This window comes from Thamnophis sirtalis, unplaced genomic scaffold, assembly GCF_051295495.1.
Source record: "Thamnophis sirtalis isolate CommonGarterSnake01/CBP01778 unplaced genomic scaffold, rThaSir2_p1.2 scaffold_2, whole genome shotgun sequence".
Taxonomy (NCBI): domain Eukaryota; kingdom Metazoa; phylum Chordata; class Lepidosauria; order Squamata; family Natricidae; genus Thamnophis; species Thamnophis sirtalis.
The window spans coordinates 6,936,511-6,956,639 of record NW_028261382.1 but is presented as its reverse complement, the minus strand read 5'-3'; the positions used below and the strand labels follow the sequence as shown (position 1 = coordinate 6,956,639).

The 20,129-nt window shown below is 42.0% G+C and overlaps 2 protein-coding genes across 4 annotated transcripts in view; both read right to left on the bottom strand.

Moving 5' to 3' along the window:
* MYO5C (myosin VC) overlaps positions 1–13,015 on the bottom strand; it is a 65,616-nt gene extending 52,601 nt beyond the window's left edge. For both annotated transcript variants that reach the window (XM_087704174.1, XM_087704173.1), the window contains exons 1-7: positions 12,918–13,015; positions 8,178–8,288; positions 6,490–6,655; positions 6,252–6,396; positions 3,078–3,234; positions 2,438–2,581; positions 1,104–1,185 (exon numbers count right to left, since the gene is read on the bottom strand). In XM_087704174.1, the coding sequence (XP_087560300.1) occupies positions 1,104–1,185; positions 2,438–2,581; positions 3,078–3,234; positions 6,252–6,396; positions 6,490–6,655; positions 8,178–8,288; positions 12,918–12,944 (832 nt within the window). In that variant the 5' untranslated portion in view covers positions 12,945–13,015. The remainder of the gene's footprint in view (positions 1–1,103; positions 1,186–2,437; positions 2,582–3,077; positions 3,235–6,251; positions 6,397–6,489; positions 6,656–8,177; positions 8,289–12,917) is intronic.
* A 2,085-nt stretch (positions 13,016–15,100) lies between these two features.
* The window catches only part of MYO5A (myosin VA), an 85,138-nt gene continuing 80,109 nt past the window's right edge, over positions 15,101–20,129 (bottom strand). For both annotated transcript variants that reach the window (XM_087704171.1, XM_087704172.1), the window contains one exon: positions 15,101–20,129. This exon is cut by the window's right edge and continues 104 nt beyond it. In XM_087704171.1, coding sequence (XP_087560297.1) covers positions 20,081–20,129 — 49 coding nt within the window. In that variant the 3' untranslated portion in view covers positions 15,101–20,080.

The following is a 20,129-nucleotide window of genomic DNA, read 5'->3' as shown; positions in this document are numbered from 1 at the left end:
CCTAGGAATGGGTCACCGGTAGCCAAATATTGCAAAGATTTGGGGGGGGGATGAGTCTTCTAAAATTAATACTGAGAAATCATTGAACGTTTTGGGGAAAGACTTAATTACAAGATGTTATTTGCCAGGAATAGTGTAGGGCAGTGATGGTGATCCTTTTTCTTATGACGTGCCAAAATTTTGCACAGGCATGCTATCGTGTGCACATGTGTGCCCCCACCAATTTTTCCCACCCTCCTGCGCATGCGTGCACAATGCTTCCCCAGGCTCCGGAGGCTTTCTTGAAGCCTGGGGAGGGCGAAAACGGCCTCCCCCAGAGGCCCTCCGGAAGGCGGCAACAGATCGTTTCCAACTTCCAGTTGGCCCGTAGTTAGGGAGAGAGGGAGAGAGTAGGTAGATAGATAGAAGGATAGAGAGAAAGAGAGAGAGAGAGAGAGAGAGAAAGAAAGAAAGAAAACACATGGCTGGCAAGCCACTCCCACCAGGTCACATGGTCGGCAAGCCACTCCCACAAAGGAGGCCACACCTACAGAAACAGAAACCCACCACTGACTAGGGGAGACATGATGGAAGTCTTCCAATATCTCAGGGGTTGCCACAAAGAAGAGAGAGTCAAGCTATTCTCCAAAGCACCTGAGGGCAGGACAAGAAGCAATGGGTGGAAACTAATCAAGGAGAGAAGCAACTTAAAACTAAGGAGAAATTTCCTGACAGTTAGAACAATTAACTAGTGGAACAACTTGCTTCCAGAAGTTATGAATGCTCCAACACTGGAAGTCTTTAAGAAGATGTTGGATAGCTATTTGTCTGAAGTGGTGTAGTGTTTCCTGCCTAAGCAGGGCATTGGACTAGAAGACCTCCAAGGTCCCTTCCAACTCTGTTATTCTATTCTATTTACAACTCTAAGATGCTTTAGCGAATTCTTTCAATAATTAGCAGGGTGAGGTTTACTAAATTGGGGGCATGTTTTGACCACATAAGAACATTCAGTCCCATAAAGATGCTCCCAAACCAAGAACAGACGCCTCCTTTGTGAATTATGCACCAAACTGATATAATAAAGCAATAAAAGAGATTAATCTATAAGGTGATAGGTGACATACCAAGCTGAAGATGCTTAAATTTGGGGCTCTGAGCTGATGCACACAGCTGATAGAATATGTGATAATTTCTTTCATTTTCTGACTGCAAATGAAAAGAAAAGGAAGATTAAAACTAGAGATAGTTTGGATGTTTTGCTGACAGAAGAAAGGAATGAAATGTTGATTTATGGATTTGACGATTAAGGAAGATGTAAATTAAATGAAAGGCTGAATGGACCTGTGTATTATCTAAGAGGAAGGAGGAACTATAAAATTATAATTATTTCTTCTGAAAAAAAGATCAAAAGTCATATTTTTATAGGATTTTTTCCACCTCCTTTTCATTTCTTGAGTGATCTACCTTCCTTCCTTCCTTCCTTCCTCCCTCCCTTCTCCTTCCTTCCCTCTAGCCTCCTTTCTTCTCTCTATTCTTGTTCCTTCCCTCCCTCCCTCCCTCTCTCCTTCCCTCCCTCTCTCCTCCTTTTTTCTCTCTATTCTCCTTCCTTCCCTATTTCCTCTCTCCCTTTTTTTGCTTTGTCTTTTAACCCTTTGATTTTTTTTAAAAAAAGAATGAATATAAATAAACAAACAACCTTGAAATAATTTCAAAAGTTAGAGACAGAAGGCCACCCAAGTTTCTGTGATGTGGGTTATTCAGAAACGGATGTGAGCAATGCCGTGGGAAGCTTCTAAAACTCAGCGGCCTTCCCCAAATTTAACCAATTGCTAAGTGGTGCAACCTGCCAGCCTCTGAAACCAAAGGGGCTTTGAGTTTTAGCCAAAGCTCTTGCTCCAATGATGTTTTTTTTTACTTCTCAGTTGAAAAACAAGAGGAAGCGCCTTGAATTATTCTATTTTAATAAAAAATGCTTCTGAACAATGCTGGAAATTGCACACAGAACCCCCCCAAGCAATTTTGTTCTCTTTCATTCTTATTTTGTTCACGGGAAGAAACAGAACATTTTTAAAAACTTTTAAATAACTTTTACAAATTTTAAAAATGTTTTAAAAAATGTACAAGTTTTTTGCAAAAGGCCATCTCCGAAACAACATTGCCCCTGAGCATCATGTTCGGTGGTGGGTTTCACTTATTTTTTACCACTGGTTCGCGCAGATGCTCGCCATCAAGCCACGCCATGCCCACCAAGCCACACCCACAGAACCAGTAATAAAAATGTTTGAATCCCACCAGCAATCTCCGCTACCAGTTCACCCAATCTGGTTCGAACTGGCTGAACACCACCTCTGATCATGCTGGCTAGAATAAACCTTGAGAGCACCTGCAGAAGGCAAGAGAGATTGCTGGGTCTGAAGTTAGTAGAAACGCACAGATTTCACTGCCAATTCTTACTAACTTGAAAAACAACTCTAGATTTTTCGAGCAGGTATGTCCTCATATTTGCCCCAATGATCTGGTACTTCCTATCAAAACTGATCTCCATGTATTTTCCAAAGCGGCTGCTGTTGTCGTTGCGAGTCGTTTTAGCATTTCCAATCGCCTGCACAAAAGAAAAAAATTGTTTTAAATCAGAAGTGGCTATTTCTATTAGACGATTCAGTCAGGAAACATTTAGAAAGTCCATTTGGTCTGTTGGTTAAGTTAGAAAGTAGGTGATGGTGAATTCTAGTACCGCTTTAGGCATGAAAGCCAATGGGATATCTTTGACCCAATCACGAGATAGTGAGTTCTAGTCCTGCCTTAGGCAGGAAAGCCCGCTGGGTGACTTTGGGCCAATCACCAGGAGTTGGTGAGTTCTAGTCTCACCTCTGGCAGGAAAGCTAGCTCGGTGACTTTGGGCTCAATTATCAGGAGACTGTGAGTTCTAGTCCAGCTGCGGCCATGAAAACCAGCTGGGAGAATTTGAGCCAATCCCCAACCCACCTGTTGTTAAGAAAATTGGAGGAAGGAAGAATACTACTACATTCAGCATCTTGAGTCACCTATAAAGTAATAAAGATGAGATAAAAATCTAATAATAAAATAAAATAATTTACCTCAGTTATCGGATTGCATGCCAACACTTTATCCTCAACTTTAGCGTTGCTACTAGATTTGCTGACCGTCGCAAAATATCTCATGGCGTATCGAGCAGAAACTGTTTTGCCAGCTCCAGATTCCCCACTTACAATAATCGATTGATTTCGGTCGTTCCTAGAGAAGATCATATCGGCGTCATCCCCACCAGCACAGAGGTGGGTTCCTACCAGTTCGCACCTATTCGGTAGAACCGGTTCGTCAAATCTACCGAACCGGTTAGAAGAGGTTCCACCAGTGGACCCGGAAAGCAGGCCACACCTACAGAAGAGGTTCCAACATTTTTGGAAACCCACCACTGGTCCTTGGATATGATTATTCTACACTATCATGCTCCTATTTATAAAACTCAGTGCCTCTGTGAAAGGTAAGGATGACTACTGCGTTTGTGGTGCAATCAGAACATTGCGTGTGTTGAAGTTGTTTTAACGCAAACCAAAGATGCCTTTTAAAAAACAAGTTTACATCCTATTCTTATGCATGCCAGTGCTGTGTGTGAGGTGATTTAAGCTGATTCTGACAAGTGTCGTCGGCATCTTCATATCTGGTCACATGGGCGGCAAGCCACTCCCATCCGATCACATGGGTGGCAAGCCACTCCCACAAAGGAGGCCACACCCACAGAGTAGGTTTGAACAATTTTTGAAACCCACCACTGAACCAGCACCACCATCATCAAAATAAGGAAGTTAGAAAATATATTCTTCGAATACCATGATGTTTCTTTTACATTAGATTCCAACTTGGTCTCAACCACGATACAAAGATATTTTCAGTGTGTCTGATATAAATCTTTAAAAAAAATAGTTCTGGGCTCCAGTGGAGGTTTCAGCTGGTTCGCACCTATTCGGGAGAACCGGTTGTTAACTTTCTAAGCAGTTGGGAGAACCGGTTGTTGGAAGAAATCTCCTTTGGTTTTTCTCCACTTTACAGGGCTAATCCTGTAAGGAAGGCAGGAAGGAAACATTCTGGTGTTGTTTCTAGCCTAATCTTTATCTGAAGAGCCAAGGTAGCGCAGTGGTTAGAGTGCAGTACTGCAGGCCACTTCAGCTGACTGCTATCTGCAGTTCAGCGGTTCAAATCTCACTGGCTCAAGGTTGACTCAGCCTTCCATCCTTCCGAGGTGGGTGAAATGAGGACCCGGATTGTTGTTGGGGGCAATATGCTGACTCTGTAAACCGCTTAGAGAGGGCTGAAAGCCCTATGAAGCGGTATATAAGTCTAACTGCTATTGCTATTATTGACCTACTTGCAAAAACTGCCTCTCCGGTTAACCCTTAAGGCGAAGTGCCCATCAACGTCAGTGATGTTGAGTTGGCCTCTCCCACCCGGTCACATGACCACTGAGCCCTGCCTACCCAGCTGGTCCTTAGGGCAGAGAACCGGTTGTTAAATTATTTGAATCCCACCACTGCTGGGCTCCCAAAAATAATCGATGAAAATGCTTCTGTGATCACTTTACTGACTCTAAATCCAGAGTCTAGTAGCATCTTTTCCAACTCCACAACTCTGAGGCACCGAAGTTTCGTGAGCCGCAAGTTCATGGGCTCGGATGTACGGAGTAGGTGAGCTGACATGAGATTTAAATTGGGGTAAGACAAGGATAAAAGATCAGAAGGCAGGCTGATTATGGAAACCCAGGTGACGTGTGAGACGGATGTACCTTCTCAATTCACAACTGTCGTGTGTGTGAAAAACTAATTGTGTTAGCCTGGGATGACCTCAAACTTTCTGCTGGAAATTCAGTGCCACAATCTCTCACTCCATCCTGCTGATAAAACCTCATTTCTGCAAGCAGTCCCTTTGGGATCTGCCGAGAGCGTCCTTGAAGACTGAAGATATTATTTTGTCTTTGTTTGGACTTGAGATTCAATACAAAATAACAGCGTTGGAAGGGACCTTGTAGGTCTGTCAGGCCTGCAATTATATTCTTTTTAGAATTTGGGCCTGCCACACCCTCTCTTATTTCATTATGCTGTTTCATTAGTATAGTTGATGGGAGGGTGGAATAGACAGGAGTAGGATTGTGGAATGTATTGTTTTTATTCTTGTCTAGAAACCAAGGTCATCTTTTGTCTTTGCACTTTTACACCTGACTAGAAGCAGCTGGGTGGAGACGCCAGCATGGAAGAAGAAGATTGGACCATGTGATGGATTGTGGGTGTGGGGACAAGATCATGAACTTTTAACTGGGTGGAATTCTGATGTAATTTCCAGAATTGGGATTAACACAGATGTGCTAAGACGTCTGCTTTATTAAATTGGAACTTTAAGGATCGTTTTGCCTTGGACTCTGATTTAATTCTACATGATACTTGGAACGCTGACAAGGTCATCTAGTCCAACCCTCTGTCCAAGCAGGAGATCCTGTTCTGACCAAGGCTTCCCGAGAGCATGATGCAAACTCCTGGTCGCGACAAAAACCCCTTTGATTAATTGACTGTGAATTCTGCTCATTCACATCCAGCAAAGTCTTTCAAGGGAGGATTTACAGTCACAGACCTTATTTGGCTTGGAATGCTGACAGACCGATATCTACAAAACTTGGCCAGGAGTCTTGGAGAGTCACGAACCAATTAAGGGAACTAATTGTGCCCATTGCACTTATGACCACTGCAGCATCCTAGGGATCCTGTGGTCCCATTTTGCGACATTCTGACAAGCAAAGTTAATGGGAAATCCAGACTCACTTAACGACCGGGTTACGAACTTAACACATGAAATGACCCACTTAACGATTGTGGCAAAGGTAGGTCGTAAAATGGGGCAAAACTCACTTAACAAATGTTTCACTTAGCAACATAAATGTTGGGCTCAATTGTGGCCATAACTCGAGGACTACCTCCATACGCTACCTATTTACCACTGTTCTAATGGTCAAGGCAAATTGATGCTAGATAAGAGTCAACAAAATTCACAGAGGGCTGGACTTAGGTCTCTTGTGACTACAGAAGGATTCCAAGAGGATGACAAGCTTGACCCCACCTTCAGGATCTGCCCAGTCATCTTTTACAACCCCATAATCTCTTATTGACTCTAAGAGTCTCTTTCTACATCCTTCAAAGCTTATAGGGAGGGGTTGGGAGGGGCCAACCTTCGCCAAAGTTTATCCCAGGACACTGATCAGAACATACCTTGCCATCTGCTTGTAAGCCTCTTCTGCCACCGCAAAGATATGGGGATCCATATCTCCCATATTTTGACCACTATAAGCATGAATGATAGCATCCCCATAAATTGGCAGCTCTTTGTAAGGGTTCATGGCGACCAAAATTATCCCTGGGGGATGACACACAGGAGAGAATTTAAAAGTTGCGCCAGTTGCTTTCTTTAGAATCCCGAGTGCAACGTGGATCGACCCAGAGTATTTACCGCTATAGGTGTAGATCAGCCTGGACTCCACAAAGCGAACCCTAAGGTTATGCAAAACGGCCGGTTCGTGGAGGTAGCTAAGGGCTGTGAGGTCATTTTCTCCAACGAGAATGTCCGGATTTCGTAAAGGGGGCAAAGCAGAAGGCTCCACAGGGTAATCCAGCTCCTGTGAGGAAGCCAAGCAAAAAAATAATATTATAAGATGCAGAATAACAAAGTTGGAAGGAACCTTGGAGAGCTTCCGGTTGTTCAATCTCTTCTAAACAACCTCCAGCATTCACAACCTCTGCAGGCAAGTTGATCCACTGATTAATTGCTGCCACTGTTAGGAAATTTCTCCTTAGTTCTAGGTATAGAACTAAATATAAGTAAAGGTTAAAGTCCCCCTGGCACATATGTACTAGTCGTTCCTGACTCTAGAGGGCGGTGCTCATCTCCGTTTCAAAGCCGAAGAACCAGTGCTGTCCGAAGATGTCTCCATGGTCCTGTGGTCAGCATGACTAAATGCTGAAGGCGCACAGAACGCTCTTACCTGCCCACCAAAGGTGGTTCCTATTTTCCTACTTGCATTTTTACGTGCTTTCGAACTGTTAGGTTGGCAGAAGCTGGGACAAGTCACGGGAGCTCACTCCGTTACACGGCGCTAGGGATTCAAACTGCTCAACTGCCGACCTTCTGATCGACAAGCTCAGTGTCTTAGCCACTGAGAGACTTCATCCCTAGAACAAAGTATACTATACAGGTATAGCATCGGTGGTACCAGGCCAATAGAAGTAATTGTGAGAGGGATCTTGGAGTCTTAGTGGACAATCACTTAAATGTGAGCCAGCAATGTGCAGCAGCTGCCAAAAAAGCCAACATATTCCTAGGCTGCATTAACAGAGGGACAGAATCAAGATCACGTGAAGTGTTAATACAACTTTGTAAGGCCTTGGTAAGGCCACACTTGGAATATGGCATCCGGTTTTGGTCGCCACAATGTAAAAAAGATGTGGAGACTCTAGAAAGAATGCAGAGAAGAGCCACAAAGATAATTAGAGGACTGGAGGCTAAAATATATGAAGAACGGCTGCAGGAACTGGGTATGTCTAGTTTAATGAAAAGAAGAACTAAGGGAGACATGATAGCAGTCTTCCAATATCTCAGGGGCTGCCACAAAGAAGAGGGAGTCAAGCTATCCTCCAAAGCAACTGAGGGCAGGACAAGAAGCAATGGGTGGAAACTAATCAAGGAGAGCAGCAACCTAGAACTAAGGAGAAATTGCCTCACAGTGAGAACAATTAACCAGTGGAACAACTTGCCTCCAGAAGTTGTAGGTGCTCTATCACCGGAGGTTTTTAAAAAGAGATTGGACAACCATTTGTCAGAAGTGGCGTAGGATTTCCTGCCGAAGCAGGGGGTTGGGCTAGAAGACCTCCAAGGTCCCTTCCAGCTCCGTTATTCTGTTTTGTTCTGAGGTTGGTTCTCTCCTTGATTAGTTGCCACCCATTTGCTTCCTGTTCTGCCTACAGTTCAGTTGCTTTGGAAAATACCATGTATTCTTTATTTATTCTGAAGATATATCTGCTATCTTTGCAACCAAAGCGTATTTGGATCCAATGGATAAACCCATATTTAATAATATTTTTAATGTGTTGCCCAGTCTACCACCACTTGTTTAAAAACACCAATTTTTTTTTTATTCTCACTGTGCAGTCTTCCAGCTGGAGGTGAAGACTATGGTCTCCAGGTCTATAATTAGCTGTAATTTCAGCAGACTGCCAAACTTCCTCAGCATCGGGGATCCAAACTCTGTTGTACTACAAGAAAAGGGGAAAAAAATACAAACATCATAGAGTGTTTGGTGGCTTAATTCTTAACAGATCGGATGAGTTCTTCATTTTGTTCTCAATTAAACAAGTGAAAACCAAAAATATATGAGTGTAGCGTCAGCAAAAACGGAAACAGCAAACGCCGCCTGCTGTAATGCATAATTGCAGCTAACTGTTACGTTCGCTTTTAAGAATCTTGTTGCAGTGAGTTCCAAAGGAAAATATAGCAGAATTTTCAAGGCTGCAAAAAACAATTTTTTTTAAAAAAAAATTGTACGTTTTCCTTTATTCTACATCACGATTTCAATTTTGCAACATCTGTATACTGGTTGTTATCAAATCCTTTTTAGATATACATGATGTTATACCCCCTAATTGTGGTCCATTTTCTCTTAGTCACATAGTATAGTCTCTTTTTAAATAGTTAATATTGTAGATCATAATTGTATTCATAGTTATAACATAACACTCTATTCATTTTAATTTGCAGTTGTGTACACTCTGATAATGATATTACTTGCAATATATATTCTTCTATATAGCTTTGTACCTGCATTTGGTTCTAGTGTGTTAACCTGCTTTCATTATCAACTTCCTAACTTCTGCATCTGTTAACTAGCCAATTATACCATAAGTTGAGTAAGTATTCTGTTTCTCCTCTCTCTTTAAGTTCCGTTGTTAACCAGTCCATTTTGGCACACTCTAATATTTTCTTTATTACCATTTCATCTGCAGGTATACTTCTGTTTTTCCAATTTTGTGCATCTGTAATTCTCACCGCTGTTATTACATGTAACATTAAATATATAATTCTTTTATTGTATTTTCCGGGTAGTATGCCTAATAAGAATAATTCTGGTTTTAGGTCTATTTGTTGTGATATCATCTCCTCTAACCATCCTTTTATCTTTAACCAATATTTTTTTCGCCGATGGACAGGTTCACCAGATATGATAATAAGATCCCTGTGTATAAAACATATATTTTTTTGAATGGGATTAAAAAAAAATTTTGTTTTTCTACTGTGAGAAATTTGGTATTGACATCCATTAATTGAAGTGGGATAGAGACAGGGGTGAAATCCAGCAGGTTCTGACAGGTTCTGGAGAAACAGTAGCGGAAATTTTGAATAGTTCAGGGAACTGGCAAGTGCCACCTCTGGCTGGCCCCGCCCTCATCTATTCTCTGCCTCTCGAATCCCAGCTGATCGGGAGGAAATGGGGGATTTTGCAGTATCCTTTCCCTGGAGTGGGGAGGAAATGGGGATTTTGCAGTTTTCTTCCCCTGCCACGCCCCCCCAAGCCACACCACGCCCCCCAAATCACGCCCACAGAACCGGTAGTAAAAAAAAATTGAATTTCACCACTGGATAGAGATACGTAACTGTGATTAACTTTTAAACATTTAAGTTTGGAAACTTATAATATCCTATTATGAAAGGTATCTCTTTATTGGGAGAGATACGGTATCTTTGCACAAATGGCACCTTTGGAATTGGGCACAAAATAAGTTTTTGAGCTGAAACATTGCAATGCACCTGGGTACTTGAGAGACCGCCTGCTGCCAATTACCTCCAATAGACCGATCAGATCCCACAGATTAGGCCTCCTCCGAATTACATCCACTGGCCAATGCCGACTGGCGACTACCCGGAGGAGAGCCTTCTCTGTGGCTGCTCCGACCCTCTGGAACGAGCTCCCCGTGGGGATTCGAACCCTCACCATCCTCCAGGCCTTCCGCAAAGCCCTTAAAACCTGGCTGTTCCGACAGGCCTGGGGCTAAAGAGTTTTTGCCCCCCTTCTCGAATGGTATGGTTGTTGTGTGTTTTTAAATTTTGCATTGTTATGTCTCGTCTTTTTTATTCCCCTGTCTGTACCCCCTTCCCTGATTGATTTATGAGCCGCCCTGAGTCCCCTTCGGGGAAAAGGGCAGCATATAAATGTAATAAATCTAATCTAATCTAATCTAATCTAATGCAAGGCAGATTCCTCTATACGGTTTTGTCACATATGTTAGCCTGATCTGCTCCTGAAGCAGGCGCTTCCAGGCGCCTCCATCTGCAAATATTACGAGCCACCTACAGATCAGGGAACCTGCCTTACAAATAAACAATAGGTTTACATTCATGTTGACTCCCAGTCGGGTTTCCCCCTTCAGCATCGCAAACTGGAGCATTGCTGGAGTGACTGGAGAAAGTATAAAGATTCAAACTGTCTTTTACTGGTACCACTACAGCATGGTTACCTGACACCTGTCTGAAACTGGAGAATTACACAATCCTATACAAAAAAATCCGCAAGTACACAATTGAAGCTTTCAAACATGAGGTCATCTGCGTGCTTCTTTTTTATTTTTTTCTACAAGGATTTTTAAAGCTCCTGCAAAAACACTTCCTGATCATTTAAGTATGCAATTCTGACACAGGAATTCTGCAGGTGATTCATGCTTTCGGACTGACACACAATAAATTTTCAAAGGCATTTGAAGGTACACGAGGTGTGTCTACCACTGTGGGTCCTTCCTACAGGGGGACCCACAACTTACAACCAAATTTAGGACCAGAGTTTCTGCTGTTAAGCCAGGTAGTTGTTAAATAAGTCACTCCCAGTTTTCCACTTTTTATTTTTTATTTTGGCCATGGTTGTTAAGCAAACCGCTTCAGGTGTTAAGCGAATCACACAACTGTGAAGTATTTTATTTATTTTATTTATTATTATTAATCCCTTTGAATTATTAAAAGTGAATCGGGCTTCTTCTTTGCTTGACAGATACTGTCTGTTAAGTAACAAAAGCAATCATATGACACCAGAATGCCGCGACCATCATAATAAATATATACTGGTTGGCAAAGCACCCAAATTTTGATCACCTGACCAGATGCCACAATAGTTGTGTTAGTACTGTCGGAAGTCACTTTTTTCAGTGGGGTAATTTCAAGCAGTCACTAAATGAAAAGGTTGTAAGTCGGGGATTGCCTGTAGCACCTCTGAATCTGGAAAGACTAGCAAATATATTATGGGATATAAAGTTTCTCTCCGTAAGTCAACAAAAGGACTGCCGAGCGCTTTGGGGGTTCAGTCTTTCTGCCAACTGGTTTCACTGCAATTTAACTCGAGGTTTGCTGGGATTGTGCCACCCCAAACGATATTGTTGAAATTAGATATTGTTGAAATTTCTTCGAGAGAGTTTTTATACCACAACCACAGATTTGCATAATACGTGTAATCAAGTCAGGTTAAAAAGCCAAGGAGAGAGGGATTCACACAACATATCGAGACTTGTCTACCTTGGTTAGAAGTTTTCGCCTCCCTGGTTTAAGCATGTGGGGGAAAAGCAGCACATTTGGTTAATTGATAGGCGGGGGGGGGGAGCACAAACCCAGGAAAATGGGTTTATTTGGGAAGCAGGGGAAGATTGTGGTGTGAAGGGTTTCCCTGAGGCTGCCCACTCAAGTGCCCACTCAAGTCTGTTGCAGCTCTTGAAGGAAGCAACTTTGGGAAAAGGTTTACTGGACCAGTCATGTCTAGGACCCCGGGCCTTAAGCCCAGGAAAGGAAGTCTTGGGAAAAAAGAGGGGAGAGGGAGAACAGGAAAAGAAAAAGTCTGAAAAATGGAGATGATAGAGGGGAGGTGGCAGAAGAAAGAAAGAGAGAGGGGGAGGGGAGGAGGAAGATGAAGAAAGGAAGGAGAGACTGGGGAAAGACAAAAAGAAAGAAAGAAAGAAAGAAGGATGGAGGAGGGGGAGAGAGAAAGAAGGAAGGAAGGAGGGAGGGAAAGAAAGAAGGAAGGAAGAAGGGGAGGAAGGGAGAGAAAAGAAAGAAGGAGAAAGAAAGAAGGAAGGAAGGAGAGAGAAAGAAGGAAGGAAGGAAAGAAGGAAGGAAGGAAAGAAGGAAGGAAGGAAGAAGGGTGGAAGGGAGAGAGAGAAAGAAGGAGAAAGAAAGAAGGAAGGAATGAGAGAGAAAGAAAGAAAGAAGGAAGGAAGGAAAGAAGAAAGGAAGAAGAGTGGAAGGGAGAGAGAGAAAGAAAGAAGGAGAAAGAAGGAAGGAAGGAATGAGAGAGAAAGAAAGAAAGAAGGAAGGAAGGAAGGAAGAAAGGAAGAAGGGGAGGAAGGGAGAGAGAGAGAAAGAAAGAAGGAAAGAAGGAAGAAGAGAGAGAAAGAAAGGGAGGAAGGAGGAAAACGGAGGAAAGAAGGAGGGAAGGAGGAGAGAAAGAAGGGGGGGAGAGAGAGAGCAGGGTCAAATTCGGGGGTGCAAAGCAGCCTTCGGGGGGGTCGACCGGCCTTCCCACCCAGCGCCGGAGCGACCCAAAGGGCCCGGAGTCCCCTCCCCGCTAAGCGGCCCCGCTGCGAAGGTCCCTGCGGGCTCCGTCCCACCTGCCGCGGCGCCCGCCTCCTCCCGGATGGCTGAGCCGGACGGCGCGGCGCCGCCTTCCCTCCCGGAGCAGGTGGCGGGGGGGGGGGGAACGCCCGCCGGCCTCTGCCCGCTTCTCGCCAGCTGGCGGGGGACACAGCGGCGGACGCAGCCGGAGCCTCCCCCGGGCTGACCCAAGAGACCCCGCCGGGGCTCCCCGCAAGGCGGAGCGGCCGCAGGAGCCCCCGGCGCCCCCACCCGCCTCCTACCTGCGTGTAGAGGTCGGCCAGCGCCATCGCGGCGGCGGCGGCGGCGGGGAAGGTGCGCGCCCTGCCTGCTCAGCTCTGGCCGGCCGGAGGTGGGGCTCCTTGCCGCCGCCTCCCAGCCGGAGCGCCACGTTTGTTTCCTTGCTGGCCGCCTCCGAGGAGGGAGCTGCCCTCGGGACGCCCGGGGCCCCTCCGCGGGGAGGGGGAGGCAGGGAGAAAGGGAGGGGGCGTCGGTTGTAAATCTAACGAAGCGAAGCTGGGCAGGGGAGGATACCTAGATTGGATGGGTGGGTAAGACATGGATGGATGGACGGACGGACAGACAGATACCAGTAGAGGGTAGGTAGGTAGATAAGTAGACAGACAGACAGATAGGCAGATACCAGTAGACAGTAGGTAGTAAGGTAGATAGATGATTGATTGATTGATTGATTGATTAGATAGATAAGATATAGAGATAGAGAGATAGAGAGATAGAGATAGATATACATATAGATGATAGGTAGAATGAATATAGGTGATAGAGATAGATAAGATAGGTATAGAGATAGATAGATAGATAGATAGATAGATAGATAGATAGATATAGATAGATATACAGATAGATATAGATGATAGAATGAATATAGATGATAGAGATAGATAAGATAGGTATAGAGATAGATAGATAGATAGATAGATAGATAGATAGATAGATATAGATAGACAGACAGACAGACAGATAGGCAGATACCAGTAGACAGTAGGTAGTAAGGTAGATAGATGATTGATTGATTGATTGATTGGATAGATAAGATATAGAGATAGAGAGATCGAGATAGATATACATATAGATGATAGGTAGAATGAATATAGGTGATAGAGATAGATAAGATAGGTATAGAGATAGATAGATAGATATACAGATAGATATAGATGATAGAATGAATATAGATGATAGAGATAGATAAGATAGGTATAGAGATAGATAGATAGATAGATAGATAGATAGATAGATAGATATAGATAGACAGACAGACAGATAGGCAGATACCAGTAGACAGTAGGTAGTAAGGTAGATAGATGATTGATTGATTGATAAGATAGATAAGATATAGAGATATAGATAGATAAGATATAGATAGATATACATATAGATGATAGATAGAATGAATAGTGATAGAGATAGATAAGATAGGTATAGAGATAGATAGATAGATAGATAGATAGATAGATAGATAGATAGATAGATAGATATAGATAGACAGATAGATATAGATAGATGATAGAATGAATATAGATGAGATAGATAGATAGATAGATAGATAGATAGATAGATAGATAGATATGGATGTAGAGTTGGTAGACAGACTTTATTGTCGCTTTCCATGTACACTAATCCGCATACATTAAAATGAAATTCGGTTGCATACAGCTCTCAAAGGGTCACAACCTCCAATATACACCACAGAAGACAAGTGGCCTCTCTCAACAGCTGGCCTATCACCTCCCCCGCCACTCCCACTCCCCAGCAAACTGGTAGAAAAAAGTATGCATGTTTTTTTAGTTGCCCAGAACCATCACGTCCGACAAGTATCCAAAATTAGTCCAGATGTTCCAAATGTGTAGGTTCCTGTTAGCCTAAAAGCCATCTTGGGAAAAACCTGGAAGGTGAACTGAATGTGAGGCTCTCTGCTGGATTTGGAGACACACTTCATTAAAAAAAGAAGGCCATTTTCACAATATTTTTGGGGGGATGCAAGTGATGGCATTTTGGAATATAGAACTTTTTAAAAGCAACGTTAAAGGGTATTTTCATAAGGTATGTGCTAGTCGTTCCCGACTCTAGGGGGCGGTGCTCATCTCCGTTTCAAAGCCGACGGGCCAGCGCTGTCCGAAGACGTTCTCCGTGGTCATGTGGCTGGCAGGTGCACGGAATGCTGTTCCCTTCCCACCAAAGGTGGTTCCTATTTTTCTACTTGCATTTTTAACGTGCTTTCGAACTGCTTGGTTGGCAGAAGCTGGGACAAGTCACGGGAGCTCACTTCGTTATGCGGCGCTAGGGATTCAAACCGCCGACCTTTCTGATCGACAAGCTCAAGAGTTTTAGCCACTGAGCCACCCGTCCCATCAAAGATTTTCATAGGGGCAGCCATTTATACAACAACAAACTTCCATACAAGAGACTGGGAAGAAAAAAAAATGAAGACTTTTTAGCGTTTCCTTTTATTTGGACATTTCTTCTAAGATACAGCATTTATGAAGCATACATTTATTAATTATGTCAGACACCATGACAATTCCAAGCTTAAGTCATTCGGATTAACATTTTGGTTTTTCTATCTACGCCTAGTAGTGGGTACAAGACCTCAAAACCCTGTTGTTTTTTGCTTCAAAAGGAATTGCAAGTTTCAAAGGACAATGATCAAGCGATTACAAAAGAAAAAACAAGAAGTTGAAATGTGTCCAGTTTTGAAAGTCTCAAAAGGAAAGGGGGGGAAAAAAAGGGATACAGCGGGTGGAGACAGCAAACTAACTAAAGAGCGTTGCTTTGAGACAGAAAAAGGGGGTTTGGGGATCAAAAATACTCTGTATCCGTGTGTAGACCTGACATTATTATTATTTTGCTTTGTGGGTGAGATTGGATGTTCTGGGACAACCTGCCCCACGAAAGCTGACCTCTTTGTACACCAGCAGGAAAGACCTGTTATGAATAGTGCAAATTTATTGTGACCAATGTCTGACGCACAAAAGCTTTGTACGCGTGGAAACAGATAAACCAGTGCCCCCAGCCCTCTTAGGATATTCTGCGAGTGGGCACTGAAAAACGAACAGGTCCAGCCACAAGCAAAAAAGAAGCTGCATGATCAAAGCAAGGGTGTTTTGAATACAGTGCATTTAATCCTTACTTGCCATTTTCTTAGGGGCTTTTAAAAACATGCCCAGGATTGCAACGCTCCACAAAACAAAAATTGTTGAAGACTAAGCGAAAAACGTTCTTCCAATTGCCAAGATTACACTGTAGAAACAGTTGGAAGAAAAGCGAAAACGATCTGAAACTTAAATGAGGTAATATTGGAGGAATATTTTTGGGTCTTATACATTTCGAAAGCAAATTGGGGGGGGGAGGACGGGAAATTATAGCGTATCAGTTAAAAATAAGAGAGACGGCAACGCGTCCACATGGAAACAACATGATCGTGTTTTAAAAGGGTGGGAGGGAGGAATAAGCAAAACTCGAATTGTGTTAGATGCTACAAATTCTAACTTGAAAACAGCCGGTTTTCTAGCATGTAACATATTAGACCCATAGAAAGTGCACGTAAAATACTGATGTGTAAAGTATTGGATGAATTACAGAGTTAAACTCGGAACTCCTTTAAAACATGGAAAGCAGCATTCGGCTTTAATGTGACAGAAAGATATACTTAATTAGATCACGCAGTCGGAGGATAACGCCTGAGAGGCATCCATCACTCTTATTAGTAAACAAGATACAATAAGGCTTTTATACAAACAAAAACGAAAAATTAAAAACCGTATATCTAAATGATATCCTCATCGCTTTTGGAATTGTCAAATTCTTGGGGGGAAAAAAAACAATGATTCAGTTGAAATGAAAAGGCCAGGAATCTAGTACTTCAAGAGTAACTTCTCAGTAAGAAGATATCCCGGAGGGGGAATTAATTGGGCTGCTAGATTTTAAAAGCAGTACTGTCCCCTTAACATAATTTAACAAAACAAATCAAAGTATTGATTATTGTTAATTTTAATTTGAATTCTTTTAAAAAAATGTGTCATTGTTAATTTTAATTTCGGTTTGGGGATATCCTATTTAATTTCTTTTTCACTTTTGTACTATGTGTTTCTTTTAATGTTGTACGCCGCCCTGAGTCCTTGGGAGAAGGGCGGCATATAAATCGGATAAACCTAAACCATAAACCATAATTCATAATGTAACATAATTTCTGTTACAGCCTTTTCATTGTGCAACAGGGATGTTCAACCTCGGCAACTTTTAAGGCCTGTGGACTTCCAACTCCCAGAATTCCCAAGGCAGCATGACCGGCTGGGGAATTCTGGGAGTTGAAGTCCACAAGTCTTAAAGCTGGCTGGGGAATTCTGGGAGTTGAAGTCTACAAGTCTTAAAAGTTGCCAAGGTTGAACACATCTGTTATACAGTATGCTAAGAATCCAGTGAGAGTTGAGAAGTTAGTGTACTTTTGCCATCTGAGTAGCCATCTAAGATTCTGAGCATGAACTCTCATAATCTACAACTAGTGTGGCAAATCTTGCTGGGAGCATGGGTGTAAAACTTGGGGGGGGGGGGATAACCCTCCCTCCAGGCCAACCACCGATGCCAAATGGTGTCACCAGTTCAGCAAAGCAGTTTCAGTGTCTCTGAAAAGTTCTTTGAGGCTCCATTATTGCCCTAAAGATGACGGATTAAGACTCTTATTCTTTTGTATTTCCACCTTCTCTAAAAAGGATGTTTTTTGGACACCTATTGTTTGACTGCACAGCACGCACCCAACACAGAGAGAAACTGAACCACACAACAAACAGGAAATTGACTAATTTACACCTGTGGCTGTAAAGGTTATGAGAATAAGAGTCCAGATCATTTAGGAAGCCTATAGGGTGGAAATGGCCACTCTAGGACCTCAACTTACAGCTCCTTTGTGATATCAAAGCCTAACTGGCTAGAGCCACAGAGGAAGTGTACCTTTTAATAGAGCATTTTCCTAGAAAGGACACCCTCTCTTAGTCACTTTTGTAAACATAGTGCCAGTTATAAAAGAAAATGCACATTTTCAAGTAAAGACCTATTACTGCATCATAAATAAAGAACATGTATTAAAGGCAATACTTGAGTACCTGAATATTTCCTTTTTAAAAAAAATATCACAGAGCATTTGCTTCCCTTCCCGCAATAAAGTAAAACAAACAAGAATGGGGACACACACCCCCTAAAAATCAGGCCTCTTTTATTTACCTCAACAGTGTCAGTCACATCTCTTTCGCGCATGAAAACCTATTTAAACCTGTTTCAAGTGAGAGCATCTTTTAGGTGCACAGAGAAAATTAAGTCCAGTATTAGACGGTTTTAATAATGTGCATGTACAGCAGAGATATGCTTGAAAATAAACATAATTCAATTGTTAGGATAAATTATAATATTGCACACGGCAGTCTCGGAATATATAACGTATTTTTTGTATTTCTGATCATCACTGACCTAACCTGGTTTTTTTTATTTTTTAAAGGTTAGTATGGAGAATTTTAAGTGAAGATCCGCAAATATTTCAAAATGTCAGTTTCACACTGAAGAAAATCATGACCACTATTGTTATCTGCAGCCTGAGAGATTTCAGCAAAATCTTTTCATCAGATTATATTCATAATGTGTCCAAAAGAAATGTTCCCATGGAAACAGAAAGTGAATATTTCCTTTTTTTTAAAAATAAAGTTGGTCCAAATCAGGGATTGTATTATTTTATTTTATTTTTAAATGAATGTTTAGCAAGCTTTTAAGAAAATCATAATATTGGGAGTGGTGCTAATGTTAGGGGAATAGCTTCTTTTCCAGATTAATCTTTGAGGTGCATTTTCGATGAACCCTTTCCCTATTTAAAAAAAAACTCTTCCCCAACCTCCAAAATAAATATTACACACTCTCATGACACATCCAGCAAATAAAAAACGAAAAGCAACATATACCAAAACAATAAATAAATATAAAATACAATATTGGGTTGGTTCTCTGACTTTAGAAAAACAGGTTCCAGTTTCTGATATTGTGCTTAAGTTATTGTTTCCTGTTACTACTTAATATGTTTCTTGAACACTGGCATAAATCTTATTAAAAGACCGGACTGTTAAAGTTACAGTGATTTTATAAACCTGAAAAATTATTCTACATTTAAAAGAACACCACAGACTGTGACACTTCTGATATGGTTGGAAAAAAGTACTAACAAGCAGCTCTATTGTAACAGAACGTAAATCAAAATATTTTTTCATTAATTCATCATTTATGTCACCCACTGACATAAAATAGGGAGGCAATCAATTGAGTTGATCAATTATCTCAGGTCGAAACCTATTTTTTTTTTTAAAAAAAAACTTATTTAACCTTGTTCTAATGAATGGTGCTTTGCTTTCTAAGAGTATGACTATTTCTATTTATTTCAATGGTTTTAATGGTTTGCACAGGCAAAATGCCTGATTCAGTGATATTGTATGTTGCCTGTCCCCGTTAAATGTTGAGGTCTTTGAAATAATATATATTTATATATGTATATAATGCGTGTCTGTGTTTACATACACATACACAGAAGCTACCCCTAAATATTTCCATCCATCTCTGGAAATTGCACCTGGCTTTATTTAGATCCGGGCTGGTTCCTGATAACTGGCAAATCCCTTGTGACTTAAGTATGCTGAAATTTCTTACTAGGAGCTTTTAACATATCCTCAGCTTTAGCTTCCTGACCAACATGAGAATCAGAAAACACATTATGGATTGGAGGTAACACACTCACACCATTGCACTGGAATAACGCCGTTCCACTCAGTGGAGACACAGAAATAATCTGGGTGACTGTTTTCTATCCCACCCACCCACCCACCAAAGGCGTACGTGTGAAATACGGAATATAGGAAGGGATTCTTAGAACCGTTCAAACTGAGAAGAGTCCTCGTCACACAATTTTCTCTCTCTTTTTGCCACCAGATGCACATTATAATTTTTTTTTTATCTTAACGTGGAAAGGAGACAAGAAAACCAATCGCGATTTATCAGTCACAGACTGTTTTTTGGTTTACAATGTAAATATAAGACCACTTGCAACCAACTGGAGGGGGGTGGGGGGGGGACAGAAAGAAACATTAAGGTTTGTGTACCGACGTTTTTTTTTTCTTAACCTGAAAGCTTTAGGTAGGCCTCAGCACGGGACGAGTGAATTTGTACAAATGTGCAATGGTTTCTATCAGCTTTCGGTTGCGAGAGAATGGATGACGCATTCCAGTTTTCCTGCAATGCGGTTTTAAGAGCATAAACACGATTCCTTCCCAGTCTTTTTTTCCCCTCTATTCCTTCCCCCAAAACCCCCCAATGGCTTTTTGACTCAATTTATTTCCATCGTTAAGAGACGGGTGGTCGACAGCTTAACTCTGTCCTTGGTTCAGACGCGAGTGATGAACCCTAGACCCAAACTAGCTGGGATCTGGATA